Source organism: Octopus bimaculoides, chromosome 20, assembly GCF_001194135.2.
Source record: "Octopus bimaculoides isolate UCB-OBI-ISO-001 chromosome 20, ASM119413v2, whole genome shotgun sequence".
In the NCBI taxonomy this organism is placed as follows: Eukaryota; Metazoa; Mollusca; class Cephalopoda; order Octopoda; family Octopodidae; genus Octopus; species Octopus bimaculoides.
In genome coordinates this window covers 606,970-625,900 of record NC_069000.1, presented here as the reverse complement: position 1 = coordinate 625,900, position 18,931 = coordinate 606,970, and the positions used below count along the sequence as shown (strand labels likewise).

The following is an 18,931-nucleotide window of genomic DNA, read 5'->3' as shown; positions in this document are numbered from 1 at the left end:
TAATGTAAAGCTAATGTCTCCCAGGAAGTAACAAAAAAAAAAAAAAAGTCAGATGTTTTCTAAAACTGTTTATGGGTCATTGGGTCATTCATTGAAGATTTATTTCTTCTTTTCAAATCAATTTGCCAAGGATAAACCATCCTGGTAGAGGAACAGACACCTTTCCAGATGATTTACTATTCGTTACTGCTGGGAAATTGCAGTCACAATGAATTACTGATAACAATCTACATTTTGGATTTGCTGGGAGTTTACCATTTCTTGTCTTCAATCTTTTCAATTATGGAATGAACCTCAACTGAATTCCTATCCTTGGGGGAATTAGCATTTTCCATTTAAGTTGTTGTTGAGCCCTAAATCATCGCTGATTGAGTAGACCCAACACCAAAGGTTTTGCACCCCACTTTTTTTTTTTTTTTTTTACTTTCCTTTTCTTTCTGTTTTTCCAAAGTGCATTCCTGGGTTATGTTATCCAATGTCTTTTTTGTTGTTAGGACAGTAGGATGTGGTTTAAGGAAGATTTAGCTACTCTTTCTAGCAAGTTTAATTATCCCATAGAAAGCCCCACCATTCCCCATTGTGATAGCAGATTGAGGTACTGGAAGTATGGTTCCTGAATACTATTAACAAGAGACAATAGAATAAACCAATGTCCTAGATTGTTATATTCTTAATTCCAATGATGCCAACTGGTGCTTATATTGCAAATCCTTTCACATGGCTTTTTGAATTTTTTCTTCTGTTGGTGAACTGTTTTATTACTAAACAACCAGATCGGATTGGAGCCTGGTGCAGCCTTCTGGCTCATCAGCCCTCGGTCAATCTGTCCAACCCATGCCAGAATGGAAAGTGGACATTAAGCGATGATGATGATGAACCAGCTGGGTTATCATACACTTTAAATATGTCCTTATGAATTAACGACTTTTTTTAATACTTAAAAAGTAAGGCTTCAGAGCCTTATTTTGGAGCTTTGTGTATCCTCAAATGAATAAGGATCTTGCCAGATGACTGTGCTGCAGATAGGGACCAATGGTGAAAGTGGATTGGTTTGTGTTGAGTGTACTACAATCTCTTCTTACATTGTGGATTATTAATTTGTATAGAGAGGACAGGGTCGAAGAAGGAGGGAATAGAAATGCTTCTAGGCATTCATCATCATCATCATCATCACCAATTTCAGACAGATTGATTCTTATTAATGTCTGTCATTTCCATTAAAATTTTTCTTTCCAAAAATATCTGCAAGTGTCAATAAGAACTAAATATAAATAAATAAAATTGTCTGGAGAGATTTGTTGATGCCATGATGATGTTGTTGAATTGTGTTGACAAATGAACATTCTGGAATAAATAGTACAAATACACAATTTACATCATAACAGGAGGCAGGGAAACTTGTGGTTTTTGAGGACCTTATATTAAAAATGACGTATATACGTCTTGATTATATACTGTTATATTTATTCTGGCATTTTAAAGATTACCACAAAAATAATTTAAAAAGTTAGATTCTTTTATTTCTTATTTCAGTATTTATGTTTTCACTATAAAATGTACTCATTTTTTTACATAATTGATTAAAAATTTCTTAAGTGTAATTTAATAAAATTATATTAAATTTAGAGTGGCCTTCAAATATACAAAAGAATTGTTCCCTAATCCTTGTGGTAACATTGAATTGACATCCAAAATTGTGTAACTCTGAGAAAGATATTCATTGTGGAACTTGGCCAAAAGAAAGTCCTCTGCCTGATCGCCATTGTGTAACCCCATTCATCAACCTTTCAATCTATTTAAGACAATGTCAGGGCCCTCCATGTGGCCATTTAACCTGCTACAAATAGCAAAAACCTTATCTTCAAATCATACCCTACCTTTTTTTTGACACTTTACTTTATACAATCCAAGGTAGACGGATAAAGGAAATGCTTATGTCAAAATGGTATTTGTAATGATGGCTGCTATTGATATTTTCCTTTTTTGTTTTGTTTTATTTTGTATGTAAACTAATATTTATGAAAAAAAGAAATAGACTGGGTCACCTTGGTATGAAATATTATGCACCACCTAACATGGGGACCTTTATATGGTCACTGATTTTGTTAGATATAATTGCTAACTATACCTCAAAACGTACACCTTAAACAAAATATCACATTTGATAATGTAGTCTTAGATACACCATGTCTGAAAAAAGACAGATGGAATGGTCACAGATGGCATAGCTGGATCAGGTATGACCCGAGGCAAAAAGTCACAGCAACAAAATCAGTTTCCCTCTGTTACTTGGTTTAACACAATCACAACCTGGCCTTTGGATGCCTTTTTAATGCAAGGGTTCCTGGCATCATTCTTTCACCAAATTTGATAAACACTCTTTCCTTTTTCATGCTCTGAGGGGAGAAAAAAAGAAAATATGCAAATTTTTTAAATAAAAAAGAAATTGATTTTGCATAAATATTTCATTATGTTTTCATGCTCTACCATCCAACTTGTATTTTCTTATAGATATTTGCTTGGACAAATGCTTTTATGTTAATTAAGTTTATGGAAATCACTAAAGAAGTGAAGGAGTTCTTAAGTGACATTCTATCGGGCCTCGTGCATCATCAGCCATATTTCTGTTCACTGATAACAGTGCTCCAATCATATTTTAATCCCAACAGAGATTTTTTTTCTTTTTTTGACAAAATGTGCTTAAAATAAAAGTATTGTCGTTGGTTTAAATATTTAATTTTTGAGAAAACTCCCAACCGTGTCAGCTACCCAAGCTCTTTCCCTCCTTTCGAGAGGAGACAGCTGCCTGCACTAGAAATAGTCATTCAGTAGGGGAGCCAGCACTCTTCCCTTCTCTCCCTCTCCTGTTACTGCAATAGTCTCAGCTCCTTTCAATGTATTGGGTGTATACAAACACTTCCCTAGATATAGCAGCCAAATCTCTCAACTCATTAGTTTTAAAGTAAGGAAGGACACACTGAAGGGCACTGCCTGTGATAAAATGATTGGATTGTCAGTGCTAGAATATCTTAGGATCAGAACTGACCTGGGGCTAAATCACAGCTCTGTGTTTAATGAGTATATTGCATGCACGTGTGTGTGTGTGTGTGTGTGTGTGTGTGTGTGTGTGTGTGTGTGTGTGTGTGTGTGTGTGTGTAATATAGCAGCAACAGAATGAATCATCAAATTTTAATAGCTTGACATGTTTCGAGTACTTATTCTGTCAATATTACGTAAATGTATATAATTATAAACACACACTCACACAAATTTATATACATTATAAATGTTTTACACCCATTTATTTGCCATATATGGGTGGAATGGTGGGGTTTTTTTTTTCTTTTATTTTTTCTCTCTCTCTCTCTCTCTCTTTTATAGGGACATAAAAACCATCCAGCTGTGAAGGAAAGGAGGGTGTTTCAAGTTCTGTTTCAGGTCAGATTTATTGGAGCAAGCAAACCTCTGTGGCCACAACAGTTGGGCTGTAGTAAAACCCCTGCCACAGAGATGATGGGAATGTCATTGATCACAAATCTGCTTTGATCAGGACTTAACTCTTGCACCACAGACAACAATATGCCAAGTGTGCCTCATATCAGTGTGTGCGTGGAGGAAGAGGTGGTGGCCATGGGCCTTCCAAGTCCCATTGTGACTGGTGAGATTGGATTGATGTGGTTTGCATTCTGCTTGAATTAATGCAAGTCAGGAATTGCTGGAAAGGCATGTACAATGATGGGATTCCAGAGGATTGTGATTGTAGGGAAGGATTATGTAGTGTGGGAGTAGTGTAAGGGTTTGGGTAATGAATGAGTGAAGTGTGCTTGATGGAGGCGGCACAGGACAAAGCAGTTCTGTTTCAAGGATTAGAAGCCATTGTAGTAAGGGTTGAAAAGGCAGAAGAGAGATTAGACGGGGGGGGGGGGGCATGTGTATCTGTAAGCCAGGGAACTGGGGGCATGTGAACGTGACTTTATCCATCAGTTGAGTGCCCTATCTCTGGTTGCAGTCTGTGCTATCTGTTTGTGTAATAGCAACACTGTCCCAGAAGGGGATGGTGTACTTCATTGTGGATTTCATCAGAGTTAATTGAGGTTTAATAGCTGTTAAGGGCTGAAGTATTTTCTGGTTAGGAAGAGAAGGGCCAGTCATTGAAATTTGGTCTTAGCTATATTAATGGTGCATGTAATTGTCACAAGAGATCCTCAGTGATAATGAGGGCCAGCAGTTGAAGTGATTGTGAGGGCTCTGGCCGTGTTCTGTGTATGTTTTAGAAAGTAAGTGCGAGGGGTTTTTTTTTTTTGTTGCTAGAAGTGGTAAGTTTAGCATTTATCTCTTTGAAGGATATTTTTTGAGATCTCTGATCATGGAGTAGGTGCAGATTAGGCTTGTGGTATTTAGGATGTTTGTGTTAAACCCGTTTTGTGTTGCGATCCTCCAGCAAGCTATAGATACATGGGTTCAATCTTCCCCTTTTCCCTTCCTTAAGCAGGCCACACTTGGTTTTAAGAAGCATTTTAACCATTTATGCTGTTATAGCTAAAAACAATGATGATGATGATCCTTTCTATTGTAGGCACAAGGTCTGAAATTTTAGGGAAGGGGGAAAGTCGATTACATCACCCCCAGTGTTCAACTGGTACTTATTTTATCAATCCCTAAAGGATGAAAGGTGAAGTTGACCTTCATGGAATTTGAACTCAGAACATAATGACAGATGAAATGCTGTTAAGCATTTATGTCGGCATGCTAATGATTCTGCCAGCTTGCTGCTTTCAATGATGATGATGATGATGATGATACACATGCACACACATTCATAAGTTTCTAAATAGTTGTTAATAATACAGTAAATATTTAAATTCACCCCTACAGAGTTTGGAGAACTCCAGGTGAACCGGTTTGCTAAAAGAAGGAAAAAAAAGAAGCTTCAAGTTTCTAGTTGTATTTCTTTCACATGTAGTCAGTTCAACTAATGTCCATTACATGGTTAGTTGATTTGCTAGAAATAGTAACTAAATCTCTTTAAAATTACATTCTACTTACATTTAGCAGAAGGACACTCACATTGGATGGAATGATTCTGGCTGAACTGTCTTTGATAATAGGTCTACTCAGTGGGGACCGAGCTGGGGCTAAGCAAGTGATTCTCTAGAAAATGTGATCACAAAGCATGGCAATCGCAGATTCCAATCATCTGAGGCCCCCAGGAGTGAACAGTGGTTATCATTAAAGGAGGACCTTGCTTAAAAGCCATTTCACCATTTTTTTGTTTGTTCAAATTCATCCTTCCTTTTTAAGATGGTAGGGTGGGAAATTTGGATGCTATTTCTAGCAGGCTGAGCAAGAAAGTCTTATTTCTGCAGCTTGCTAGAAAATAGCAGCCAGAGTTCTTCCATATGAGACATATTCTACTGAATTAAATTGGGAAACATTGGACAGTGTAGTCCTAGGTACACTATTCATACACACATATATGATGGGCCTCTACATAATTTCTGTTTGCCAAATTCCACTCACAATGTATTGGTGACTCCAAGACTTATAATAGAAGACACCCCAAGAGGCCAGGGAGTGAGCCTGAATCTTGAATTGTGGGGTTACTGCTAAGCACAGCTCTTAACCTTACAGTCACACACACACACACACACACACTGTGTGTGTGTGTGGATATAATGTCCTTATTTGTTTTTGTTTTTTTTTTCCAGTTATGTTTCTTTCCTGTCATAAATATTAATGCTTGTGCTGGCCATGTATTTCTTCTAAACATTAAACCCTCACCCTAACCCTAACCCTCACCCTAACCACGATATATTAACGATGGCATGTTTAATGATATCATTAGTTGTGTGTGTCAAGGTGACTTCTGTTTCCCTCACAGACTAGAGTAAATCATAAACTGCTTTGATATCATTTATCTCACAGTATTCAATAGTTTAGTATACTATAAAATATAACGATGATAACATTAATGTTCCAGTGAGGGAGCTTCTACATGGCTGATCAATTTGCTAAAAGTAGCAGCCAAATTTCCTTTAGAATCACACTCCCATATCTTAAAACGGTACATTGTCTGGAGAAGAGAGGAAAAGGAGAAATTAGATAATGTAGTCTTAAACACCTCATATACAGGCTGGGCGGTCATGGTTAGAATGCCTCTGATCATAGGTTTGCTGTATCAGGGCTGAGCCAAATCAAAACAACTCTAGTTATCAGCACAATCCTTGCATCCCACCCCTTGCTGTGAATTGCCTCTGAGAGTTGTATTTATAAATAGATTTGATGAAGCATAGCATCATTTATTCATAGCTGCTTCCATAGTGGCCATCTTCACACTACAAGGCTGTAAAGTGAATGCAATGCATTAACTGAGATTTTTATATTTTTTTAAATATATACTTTTTAATATCCAGTAATTTTTTTTTTTGTTTTTTTTTGTTTAATCCATTATTCATTTATTTAGTGTCACAGTTGACTGGTTTCTTTGTCAGGATTTGGTCTTACCAACTGAAGAGCTGTTGATTTGTATCCAGTCGCCAGTTACTGTACTCTGTCTGTTCCCTAACAAAGGCACTTAATTCTCTTCCCCCTAACGAGTTAGCTTCAGTGTGGTCACTCAGCTTGCTAGAAACAGTAGCTAAATATATGGGCTTCAAATCGCACTATACCAGTCTCAGTGGGAGACTTCATTGGAATCTTATTATAAAACTAATAAAAACAGGATGCTTTTGATCAAGGTTTGCTGAGTCAGGATCAGCCTAGGGTTTAAGTGACAACATATTTCTGTGATCCAGTTCAAAAGTGGGAGCATAAATACATTGGCTATGATGATGAGGATTCAATTTAAGGGAGATTTGCCTGCTATTTCTAGCAGGTTAAGCAGTCATATAGGAGATCACTCATTGCCTATTAGTGATAGGTTTTCGGGGATTTTTTTCCCCTCTTTTAGGTTGGAATCCTAAGAATTTGGTACTGGGCACAAACACATGACTGGCTTCCGTTCACTTTTCATCTAAATTTCACTATCAAGGCATTGGTCAGCCTAACACCAGAGTAAAAGAGACTTGGTCATGATGCCATGCAGCAAGATCACAAATGAAAGCGTGTTTTGAAGTGAAAACTGAACTTCTTAACCGGCACAGTTATGTCTTGTGTGTGTGTGTGTGTGTGTGCGTAGCTTAACATACACACACACACACACACATTTTTGGTTTAACAATTGAGAGAAAGACTACTCAATACTTGTCGTATATTGTATGAAGCTTTCCCATCATTCTGTCACTGCTCAGTTTATTCATCATCATTTAATGTCTGTTTTAACAGACTGATGTGAAGGGTTGGACAGTTTTGACTGGAGCTGATTAGCCAGAGGACTGCATCAAGTCCCACCCTCTACTTTTGTATGGTTTTTATAGCTGGATGACCTTTTCAACACCAACCACTTTACAGAGTGGACTGGGTACCTTTTACATGGCAGTGGTAAGGTCACCACATAACTTGCAAGATTGCTTGATGTCATTTTTCTGAAGACACTCAAAAAAATTTGTTGCCTAAGATGTTAACAGTGAGGAATTCTGTGTAGTGGTTAAGAATCACCAGTTTTGTAGAAATATATATGGATATTGTTGGAGTAGGAGTCCTACTGGTGACTCCTGTTGCTATAGTAACTGCCTTACCCCTAGGCAGAACACTGTGATAGTGACAGGATGTGAACAGCTCCAATGTACAACGAAGCAGCTGTAGTGAATTGGAACCCCAAACCAGTGGAGTTGTAAGTCTATAAACATACAATCCACTCAAGTCGTATTAGTTCTATCAATATGGCTGTAGCTTTGCAAAGAAGTGGCTTTCTCAAGCTGACTCGCTTGAGAAATGGATTGCACATACACAGTCTTTGCTACTGATTGAGACTGGTGTGGTTGTGTAGTTTAAGAAGTTGGCTTTGTAGTAGCTGCATATGGCTTTCTGTTCAATCCTGCTGCATTACCCGTTCAGTACATGTTTTCTATCTGGGTTGATCTGAGTGGAAATTGTCTGTTCTTGTTTGGTAGATTTAATCTTCTGCCCAGGTTTAAGTCTTGGTCAGCAGAGACAACCTGTATTAGTATGAAGGCCATGACTTTAGTCCCCAGATAACTTCCTTCCCCAGTCTCAGACCCTGGACAATGTTATGGCTGCTACCCTGTCTCCTCTAAATCATTATAAGAAATTGATTTGATAGCTTCTGGAATTTCTTATCGTTAACTTTTATAACGAAGGTAGGATATATAAGGGAAAATATATATATCTTTCCAAATTAGTTTCACTTAGGATGAGCCTGTTGCTGACTTGCAAGAAATAACAGCCAAATCTGCTGAAAAAAGGCTAGGCATCATTAGATCTACAACATGTCTGGTAAATGGCAGACTGGTTAAAGCTTGACACCTTTCATTATAATTGACCAAAAGTTAAACAAAATTTTAACAGACAAAATGAAGTAGGACTGGTTATCAGATGAAGATATACAGAAAGAGTCAGTTTTAAATTGATTTCATTTCTATTTCTGATTGAATAAGTAAGAGATTTTTCTCTAATATTTCTCTTTTTTTCTTTCTATTCCAGGTGCTGTCAACATTTGCTGACGTCTTGTGGAATATTCAAACTTTAAATTCTTAAAATTATCAGTTCTAACATTCCTTCCCCCAATTTTTTTTTTTTTTTGATTTTGGGGAATAACTTCTTTTTTTTTTTTCCCTATGAATCTTCAAGAATAAAGAGAGTGGGTCTCTTCAAAGCTCTGTGTCTAGTTAAGACGGTTGTGTCTGACTTAGACTCTGGTGTGTTTATCTAAAGATTGATTGTCTGTTTTAAACTGTTGTGTCTAAGACTTTGAAGGATGGGTTTCAAATGTAACTTTTGTTCAAAGATTTTTAACCAAAAGTCGGATTTGATGCTTCATGAAGCTCACCATGCCAGAGAAGCTTTCTTCAGGGCTTGTTCGCAACAGCAACAACAGCAACAACACCACCAGCAACAGCAGCATCAGCAGCAACAACTGCAGCAACGACAACAGCAACATCAACAGCATCAGCAGCAACAGCAGAATAACATATCAAAAAAGACCTCTCTATTGAACCTGTCGACTTCTCCTTCGCATGTTCTCAATTTGAAATGCATTTACTGCCAAGAGATATTTCACGACCAGTGCACTCTTGCAGAGCATGTACAAATGCAGCACTTGGGCAAGAAAGTGCTCACCTGTCACCTTTGTGATAAGACTTTTTCACGTTCTTCAGATCTTGCTATTCATATGCGTGTTCATTCGGGCGAGAAGCCGTTTTCTTGCAATGTCTGCGACAAGTCGTTTACCCAACTGTCAAACCTTGCCACCCACAAGCGTATCCATTCTGGAGAGAAACCTTATCAATGCCCAGAGTGCTACAAGGCCTTTTCAGATTCTTCAGCATTGTCACGCCATGTTAGAATTCATTCTGGGGAAAAGCCATTCAAGTGCGACATTTGTTATAAATCTTTTTCCATCTCTTCCAATTTGTCTATGCATTTGCGGACACATTCAGGTGAGAAACCATTCCGGTGTGATGTTTGTGATAAAACCTTCTCCCAGTCGGCCCACCTTGCAACTCACATGAGAACACATTGTGGAGATAAAATTTTTATATGTAAAGTTTGCGGAAAGGCTTTTACCAATTCTTCTAATTTGGCGTTACATATGACTGTGCACTCTGGGCAGAAACCTTTCACCTGTTACCTGTGCCACAGGTCGTTCCCTCAGTCCTCACTGCTCTCGGCTCACATGGCAACTCACTCTGCCGAATTAGATGCTGCTGCTATGGGCAGGCTGTTTATGTCTCCCGGCAACAATATCCATCACATGAACGAGAACTCCCCAGCATCGTCATCGTCGTCCGTCTCTCCGTCGCATTCCCCATCACCACAGCAACACCACCAGCTATCCACGACGAACACGATTGCTGCACACAACCACAACCATTACCACATGCAACAATCACAGCCACAACATTCTGGCATCCGCTCCTCACCCGACCTGCAGCCGACCTACTCCCACAAGAACAACAAACACATGATCATTGATAAGGATCCAATGCAGCACGTCTCTCCAAACCACACGGTGTCCGAAGTGATGGCATCCCTGTCGGCAAATGAAAAGACTTTCAGAAGAAACAGTGGCAGCGGAACTGCTATGAACACCAACAACAACAACATCATCACTTGCAATAACAATATCAATCTCAACAACAGCAGCAGCAGCAGCAGCAATATCAACAACAACTGCAGCAGCAGTAGCAACAACAATAATAGCAACAGCAGCAAACATTGTGGGAACCAGCCAACCGTGAAGAAGGCCATACCACGTAGTGAGATGGTGAAGATATTCCGAGATGTTGCTGAATCATTATGGGGCGTGAGTGGTGAAGATATTGCTGAAGATATTCGTGAAGATGGCATCACAGGCACAACTTTCTGAATCATGAAGAAATCACCATTCACTCATAAATAACTACACTCACACACTCAGTGTGAGTGTGAGTGTCTGTGTGTGTATACATATTTATCATGTGTGATATATACACACACTCGTGTATATACATGTATGTATGTATACATATACATACACAAGCAAACTAGGTTAGAAGCTGCTGTTTGTTTGTATTAAACTTTTGATGAAATTAGAAACACTGTAGATTGCTATTATCATTATTATTATTATTATGAATAATAATAATAATAATAATAATTATTAGTATTTTTTTTTAAGTTCTTTCCATTTTTTTTCTTAAAACCAATTATAATGATGCCAAGTAAACCTCTCTTTATCATTATCACTACTATCACCATTTTTCTTTGTCTTCTTCCTATTATTATTATTATTATTATTATTATTATTATTATTATTATTATTATTATTATTATTATTATATAAGGCAGCGAACTGGCAGAATTGTTGGCCAGAACAAATGCTTTGCAGCATTTTGTCCATCTTCACATTCTGAGTTCAGATTCCACTGAGGTTAACTTTGCCTTTCATCCTTTCAAGGTCGATAAAATAAGCACCAGTCTGAACACTGGGGTCGATGGACTCGACTTGACCCCCTCCCCACAAATTTGCTGGCCTTGTGCCAACATTGTATTATTATTATTATTATTATTATTATTATTAGGATGGTTGGAAATAGTAGTGCCATAAATTATAAAACATTATAACATTTAGTTTTACCCCTGTTGATTCAAAGATCATATCCCTCCAGAGTTGACATTGCCTTTCATCCTTCCAGGGTCTGGATGGATGTATAGGTGAATGGGTTGGGTTGGATTTGGTCAGCATTGATAATCAGTTTAATGCTTTCCTAAACTGAACTTTTACCAAATGCAAGCAATCAGGACTCGAGTGTTTTGCTAACATGTAGCAGTAACTTCTTTCACACAACTAAATCTGTGTTTCTGCTTTTGGTTCCCCACATTGCTCATGTCATAGTCAAAAGATAGGCATTAATGATTGCTTGACCTGCTAGAAATGGAAGGCAAATCCCCTTCAAACTTTAAAAATGGGAAGAACAATGGATAATGTATAAAAGACAGAATGGTGGCTAGAATGACTTTGATCAGAATTAACTTGGGGCCAAAAAACAGCATTTTACTCAGCAGTGCCCCCTTTCCCCTCGCCCAACATACTTTACATCCCTTATAAATTGTATGTTTCATGGTTCACATAAGAAATTCCACATATTTAGTGGTGGTGGTCACAGTGATGATAAATTGACAGAATGCCATAATGGCAATTAGTCTCTACTAAGAATGACTTTATTAGATGAGGTAACATCAACTTGTAAAAATAGCAGCCAATTCTTCCTCAAATCTCACCATACTCATCTTTTAAAACAAACAGTGAATCATTAGATAATGAGAGTACAAGGGTCTGTCGAATATTCAGCCACTTGTACATTCAGTGATTTGGAGAGGTCAGTTGGTCAAACAACTGGTCACTCACCTTTAAAACCAACAGAGACTAGCTTACTCATTGTGCTAGAAATAATCACTAAAAGCCAGACTAAAAACTTCATGCTTATTCAGTAACTGGGGCAGTGGATTCGTAGAATTGGGTGGAATATCAGACATAATGCTTTGTGATTTTCTTCTGGTTCTTTAAATTCTGAGTTCAAATCCTACTGAGCTTAGCTTCCACCAGACAAGTACTGGGATCAGTGATATTGACTAAATCCCTCCCCTCAACATTGCTGGCCTTCTTTCTAAATCCGAAAACCATAGATTTGGTACCATTAGTAGACATTCTCCGTCTCTTTTTCACAAGAAACCACTTGACTCCCTTTTTAAACTGTTTCTCCTCAAAACGCATCAACCCAGCAGCAGCCCACCCGTCACTCATTTCCTCACAGCCTAAACTTTACTCAAAAAATACTCTGCGATATTCAGTCTTGACTCTGAATATAAAAGGTCCCATTGAGGATCATTTGGCCTTCCATGGTTCGGTGGGTGCTGATGATTAAAACGAGTTCCTGTATATAATACTGGGTGTTGATTCTCTCAATGAAGCCCATTCTTTAGGAATGGGCCACCAAGGTGCTCAATGAACAGAATTATTAAATCTGGTATGTTTGCTTTCTATCCTGACATGGTTGATAAAATTTAGAACTTGTAAAGTATTGAAGTTGATTAAATTGGCTACATCTACCCTTCCCGTCACTCCCCCCTCCCCTCCGGACTTGTGCCTCTATTATAAATTTCTTTTTATTGGCAGAGTTGGTAGAGCACCAAACAGTAACTTGTGGTATTTTGTTTGGTTCAGATTCTGTTGAGCCCAACTTTGCTTCCTATCCTCCTGGGATCGATAAAATAAGAACCATCCAAGCACTGGCATTAAATCAATTGTATCCCCCAACTCCACCTCGAAATGGGAGACCTCATGTCGTCATTACAAATTATCATCAGAATTTTGTTGTTATATTTTGGAAGAATCATATTAAAGCCTATAAACACACTAATTGCTGTCAACTTTTTGTTTTTATTCATATTCCAAAAGTCTCAGGTGACATTTTTGTTTTATGTGACCTGAGTGAAAAAAGGTCATGGGGAAAGTTTGATGAAGAATTTTAGGAACATGGCTAAAAGCAAGTAAACAACAACTGCTGGGTGTATTTAAAGGGTTTAATGGGGTTCTTCCGAAATATGATGATGATGTGTAGCAATGGCACAAGGGCTCAAATTTTGGGTGAAACCAAAAGAAATTCTTTTCTTCTGTGAGTCATTGGTGTTGGAGTGCCAGAAAAGGTGAGCTATTGGACAATATATTTAATTTGTGTCGCTACATTCTGGGTTCAAATCCTTCCCCCCCCCCCATTGATTAAATGGAATGGTCAAAGTAAATACCAGTCATGTACTGAGGTTGATTCACTTGACAATAAACCCCACTCCCTTTCTGCCAACATGTATAGCATTGTGCCAATGTGAGAAATTCTTGTCATAAAGATGAGAGTTTGTGCTAAACATTTAAGACGTTGCAGTGTTTGCATTCCTTTACAATCTGAGTTCAAATCACATCAGAGTTGACTTTGTCATCTTTCTGGGATCGATAATATGTACTAGTCAAATACAGTTTAATTAACTGTTCCCTCCCTACCTCAAGAGGTGTAGCCTTGTGCCTGTGTAGAGATTATTAGGATTATTATTATTATTATTATTATTACTAGAGAAATTCACTCTTTCTCTGAATTGGACACAAAAGTTTAATCAATCATATCTTATTGTGAGAGCAAGAAAACAAAATGGGCCAGCATTTGGTTCACCACCACCACCATCATTATCATCATCGTCATCGTCATCGTCATGTGTGTGTGTGTGTGTCCATATATGTATATATGTATGTATATACACACACACACAATCTGATGATTCACTCTGTCACTTTCTCCTTGCTTTGTGTGTTCCTTTTACCAGAGATAGGAATTACAATGTATCTTTATTTTAATTTTATTTATCAGTTTTAAATGTCAAACTGTTGCAATTAATGTTACCATAATCTAAAGCCAGTTTTTTTTTTGTGATAAGAAAATTTGAAGTTTATATCAGTTTAATTTTGAAAAAAAGAAAAAAAAATTGAAACATTAAATTCAAGTTATTAAAAAAATGTTCTTACCAAGTATATAAAACAAACCTGGAATTGAATTTAAAAAAAAAAAAAGATAATTTGAACTGGGGGGGAAAAATTGTTCAAAAACCCAAATTTCTAAAACTGAACTTAAAAGGGGGTGTAGAATTGATAAAATATTGCCATTTGACCTAATAATGTTTGGGGAATGAGAAAATAGGATGTTGTGACATTTATGGCTTTCCAGACCAGAGATCATTAGTGGTGTAAGTGAAGAGAAATGGCTGCAAATGAGAATCCAAGACTTGGTTGCAATTTCAATTAGAGTTGATCAGAAAACAAAAAAACAACAAAAAAAAAATATTTATAACTTTTTTTTTCTTTGCTTGTCAAATTTGAAACCTTAAAATATCCCAAATCTGCTCCAATCCTGTTTATTTTTAAACTTTTTTTTTTTTATCATTTTCACCTGTGGGAGTATTTGAAACAGTGGGATGAGCAAACAGTTGAATGAGGTGTAATTTGGGTTTATGGCTTGGTGCTAGTGAGATGTTATAATCTATAAATAGATGGGGAGGGGTGTATCCCCTACTCTACATAAATACCTCCTAAAAAAAAAAAAAACTTAATCTGAAAGACATTGTATAAAATGAACCAAAATTTTCAGTCTCATATCTGAGTTTCCCTACTAAATTTTTTGTGGGTGAGGAGGGTGTTATTTTCTTCCTTCCCCCCTTCTATTTCTCAAAGACTCTTGCAATCTGACCAGTTCCTCATCAACTTGTATAATCATCATACCATCTTTGTAATGTTCCAACATCTTCGCTTATCATTATTATTTTTTTTTAATGTCATTTTTTTCCCTGTAATTTTCATCAGTGTTCATAATTGTAATTTTTCACTTGCATTGCCAAAATTTCCTTTGTGAGAAAGTATGAATGTCACCACTTCTCTATTCCTCTCCCATCACACACTCACAAAGTTTTGTGCCCATGTAAAGAAAACGAAAAATATTATAACCTTCACCTAGACAAAACTGTTACCTTTATACGTTCCCAGAAAAGTGGGAATGAATGATGCAACTTCCCATTTCAGTCTATTCTATAAATCAGAGGCCTTGGGCCTATGTAAAAAGCTGTTCCTCTCATTTTTATTTTTATTTTATTATACTCACTGTTATGTTTTATTGTTGTTATTTATTTATTTATTTATTTATTTTTACAATATTTTTCCACTTGATTGACTTGATTGACTCTTTCAGTGTTGGCAGCACTCTCCTTTTGCCTTATGAGCGACAAAACGAATCTATCAGGACTGCTTCTGCAATAAACACACCCACTGGTTAATGATGCATTATATCAAGCAGCAATAATGCAGGTCTTGAGCAGGCTCTTTGGTTTTGCTGAGAGGAAGATAGGTTCTATAATACTCTAGTGCCATGAAAAAAATGTACCTAATAGCCTCTGTAAAGTGGTAAGCGTTAAGATAGACGTCCAGCCATTGAAGTCCTACCAAAACTGATACTTTGGAGCAAGGTGTTTTTTCTCTGCCTTGTCAGCACAGAAAAACTGACAAAGTGATAATGATATTTCAAAATTCTGGAATGATATAGCCAAGATTATTATTATTGAATTCAAATTCCTCTTTTGTCAACTTTGTCTTTGATTGTTCTGGAATTGATCAAATAAGTGCCAGTTAAATCACTGAGTTGATTTAACTGGTTCTTCCTATCCACAATTCGTCGTCTTCTATCTAAGTCAGAAATTATTATTATTTAACCCTTTACTCTCAGTTTACTCTGTGAAATGTTGTGTTTATTTCTTCTTATTGTTTTGAATTAATCCTGGATTATCTCATAGTTTTGAGATTTCAATGATGTGATTGTTTATTCTTAGAATGACATTGTAGCATAAGTGTGAGAGGCTGGATCTGACCAGTTTAGACAAAACAGGCAAAATATTTTGGCCTGATATGTCCAGTTTAAATGCTAAAAGGTTAAGGGTGGTAGATTGGTGAATTTGATGGAGCATCATAAAATAGCTGATCTGGCAGTATTTATAGTTGAGGTCATCTTTTGTCTTTCCTGTGTCTGGAGCCAATAAAATAACAATCCCAAGTATGGAGAGTATTGATCAGGCTCTCTCTACCATATTCTGGCTTTATACCTCTAAGAAATTAATAGCAAGGATGATGAGAGTATCACTAATACAAGAGTGCCATCCGGTCAAAAAAGAACCGGGGTTGGTGACCAGTACACTTTGTAAAGTGGTTGGCTCTAAGAAAGGCATCTAGCTGTAGAAACCATACCAAAACAGACAATATAGAGCCTGATGCAGTTCTGGTCCAGTCCATACCATCATGGGAAACATGTTAAATGATTTCGTTGCTGTCCCTTTTGCATCAGATATCACCATGGCAATCATTGCTTTTCATCCTTCTGGGATCAATAAAATAAATACCAGTTATATAAGTTTATCTTTGTTTAAACATATTAAGAGATGAAAGGGTTTATTGCTATAACCGGTTATTTTGATTGAGTCTCCTGCTTTCTCCTGATTTTTGAAATTTATGCTTCAGACAGCCATGGTACTTCACCTCTTTTCTTAATAATCATTTTGGTACCAACTCCCTTCAGACTACGTCTTCAGAATTTTGTGCAAGAATTTTTCAATAAGATGTTCTAAACATCAGCTTAACTCATTTAGTCTATATAGTTGTTGGTGCTTGAAATAGTCTTATGGGAAGAAAACTGCCAAATTGGACAAACCTCTAAGATTCTTTGCTTTAAAAACAATATTGCAGAAGCATTAATTTGGATTTGTTTCAGCCAAAGCTTGGTGCAGGCCATGTCTCACATTACAATATTTGATTTTCTTCCCACCTGATACCAGACTTGAATCCCACAATTTGGTGTTGCAGACATCTGTGTACACATCCACACACACACTTGTACATAGACTCTACACACATACAGGTGTATGTATGCACATACAGTTGCTAAAACATATAATAAACGCACTGTGGGTGTCAGATAAAGTGAAAGAGTAAAATAGAATGTGTGAATGAAAAAAGATGGACTGTATGTGTAAGTATACACAGGGCAATAATACATTAAACTGACCATCCACTTATATAATACCCATTCCATATTTATATTATTTGAGCATTGCAGTAGTTGTTCATGATTCCAAGTTTATATGAGTTACCTCCCCTATATATATATATATATATATATGTATATATGTATATATTACACGAGGTCATGTAAGTTCAAAGAAGATATTCCTGCTCTGATGATCTCGTCTCTTGTTCAGAGATAATGTGCCGCGGGCTACATAATCCATCTGTCCTTTTCTGGGTAACGATAGGAGGGAGATTTAGCTATCACGTAGAGGTTGTCTTGGCTTCTTCAACCAATGATTTTATGACATAAAAATCTCACTGAGATAAGCTGCTCTGAAGAATGAAATTTCTTGAGTCTAATAAAGACCAGAAGCTAAACCAGAGTTGTCTCCCTTATTGAAATAATTAAAAATGATACAATTAGTCATTATCTAACGTCTTTTCCTCACCACATAAATGTTTCTAATTAGATTCTTGGTGCTAATTACATTAAGTATGTTAACATTAGCTTAACTATTACTTTTCATAGCGATAGCATCTCATTTGAGATTTTTGTCTTACAATATTGTACATCTACATGGTGATTCTCCTCACCATTTTAAGGTGAGTGATGTCTGTTTTACTGTTGAGTTCTTAATTAAATTGAAACCTGTTTAGAGTTGTTTCCCATACTTTCAGAAATGTCAAAAATAATATTAACTCTTGATAATGGCCACAACTTTGAATGCAATAAACACTGGTTTATTTAAAAGGGGCAGCTATCATTAACCCAGAGATGTGATGGGTTCAAACAAAAACACTTGTTAATTAAAGAGTGTTCCCACTGCTTACAACAGTTTAATGTCTGCACCAACTCAGAACCTGTTTAAGGTGAACCAAGGACAGAGCTTCTATATGGTTGTTCAGCCTACAAGAAATAGAAACCAGATCTCTCAAATGGCAATCTATTCTTTGGCAAACAGTGTCACATAGGATAAATTCATCCTAAGTGTGCAAAACCAAAGTTAAGTGCAGGATGGTCCAGGCTGGAACACTTTTGAGCATGGATTACTAGAGTTAGCTTTAATAGAAATATCCAACTCCAGTTTGCTTTGCACCAAAGAAATCCGTTTAACTCTGGCATCGTGAAGCAGGGAACTGCAAGGAAGGCATGGGCCACTGACCCATCTCTAGGGTCAATAACTCCAAGTCACTCTATATCCGGATGGAAGGCAGCATGATTAAGGAGTGAATTTTGTCATCTCTGTGTTTCTGTATTTGGTGCCCTTGTGTGGAGATGTTGGGCAAGTATCTTCTACCACAGCCCTGGTTTGATCGAGCCCCTGTGAGTGAATCTGGTTGGAAGTAGCTGTAATGGATGTGTACCTGGGTGTGTTTGCTAATGTTGCATGAAAAAGATATCAAAATGAAATGATGACTTGAATTGAGTATGATGGGCAAAAACTGTTGAAGGCAGTGCTCCAGAATGGCAGCAGTCCAATGACTGAAGTCAGTAAAATGAATGTTGATGCCTGTCATGGGACCAGATCATGATTTTTGGGAAAATGTTAATGTGGTTCATCTTTTATGCATATTTCCACCACGACTTTATTAAAACACCAGCAAATAGAATATTATTTCATGACATTGCAAAGTGGAGCTTGAGAGCTGTTCACACCAACCCATGGCTGCAGATGATAAGAAAAA

At 37.1% G+C, this 18,931-nt stretch overlaps 1 protein-coding gene across 4 annotated transcripts in view; it reads left to right on the top strand.

Moving 5' to 3' along the window:
- LOC106873259 (zinc finger protein ZFP2) overlaps positions 1 to 15,258 on the top strand; it is a 42,879-nt gene extending 27,621 nt beyond the window's left edge. For all 4 annotated transcript variants that reach the window (XM_014920551.2, XM_014920548.2, XM_014920546.2 and 1 more), the window contains one exon: positions 8,602 to 15,258. In XM_014920551.2, the coding sequence (XP_014776037.1) occupies positions 8,876 to 10,486 (1,611 nt within the window). In that variant the 5' untranslated portion in view covers positions 8,602 to 8,875 and the 3' untranslated portion in view covers positions 10,487 to 15,258. The remainder of the gene's footprint in view (positions 1 to 8,601) is intronic.
- Positions 15,259 to 18,931: the final 3,673 nt, after the last annotated feature.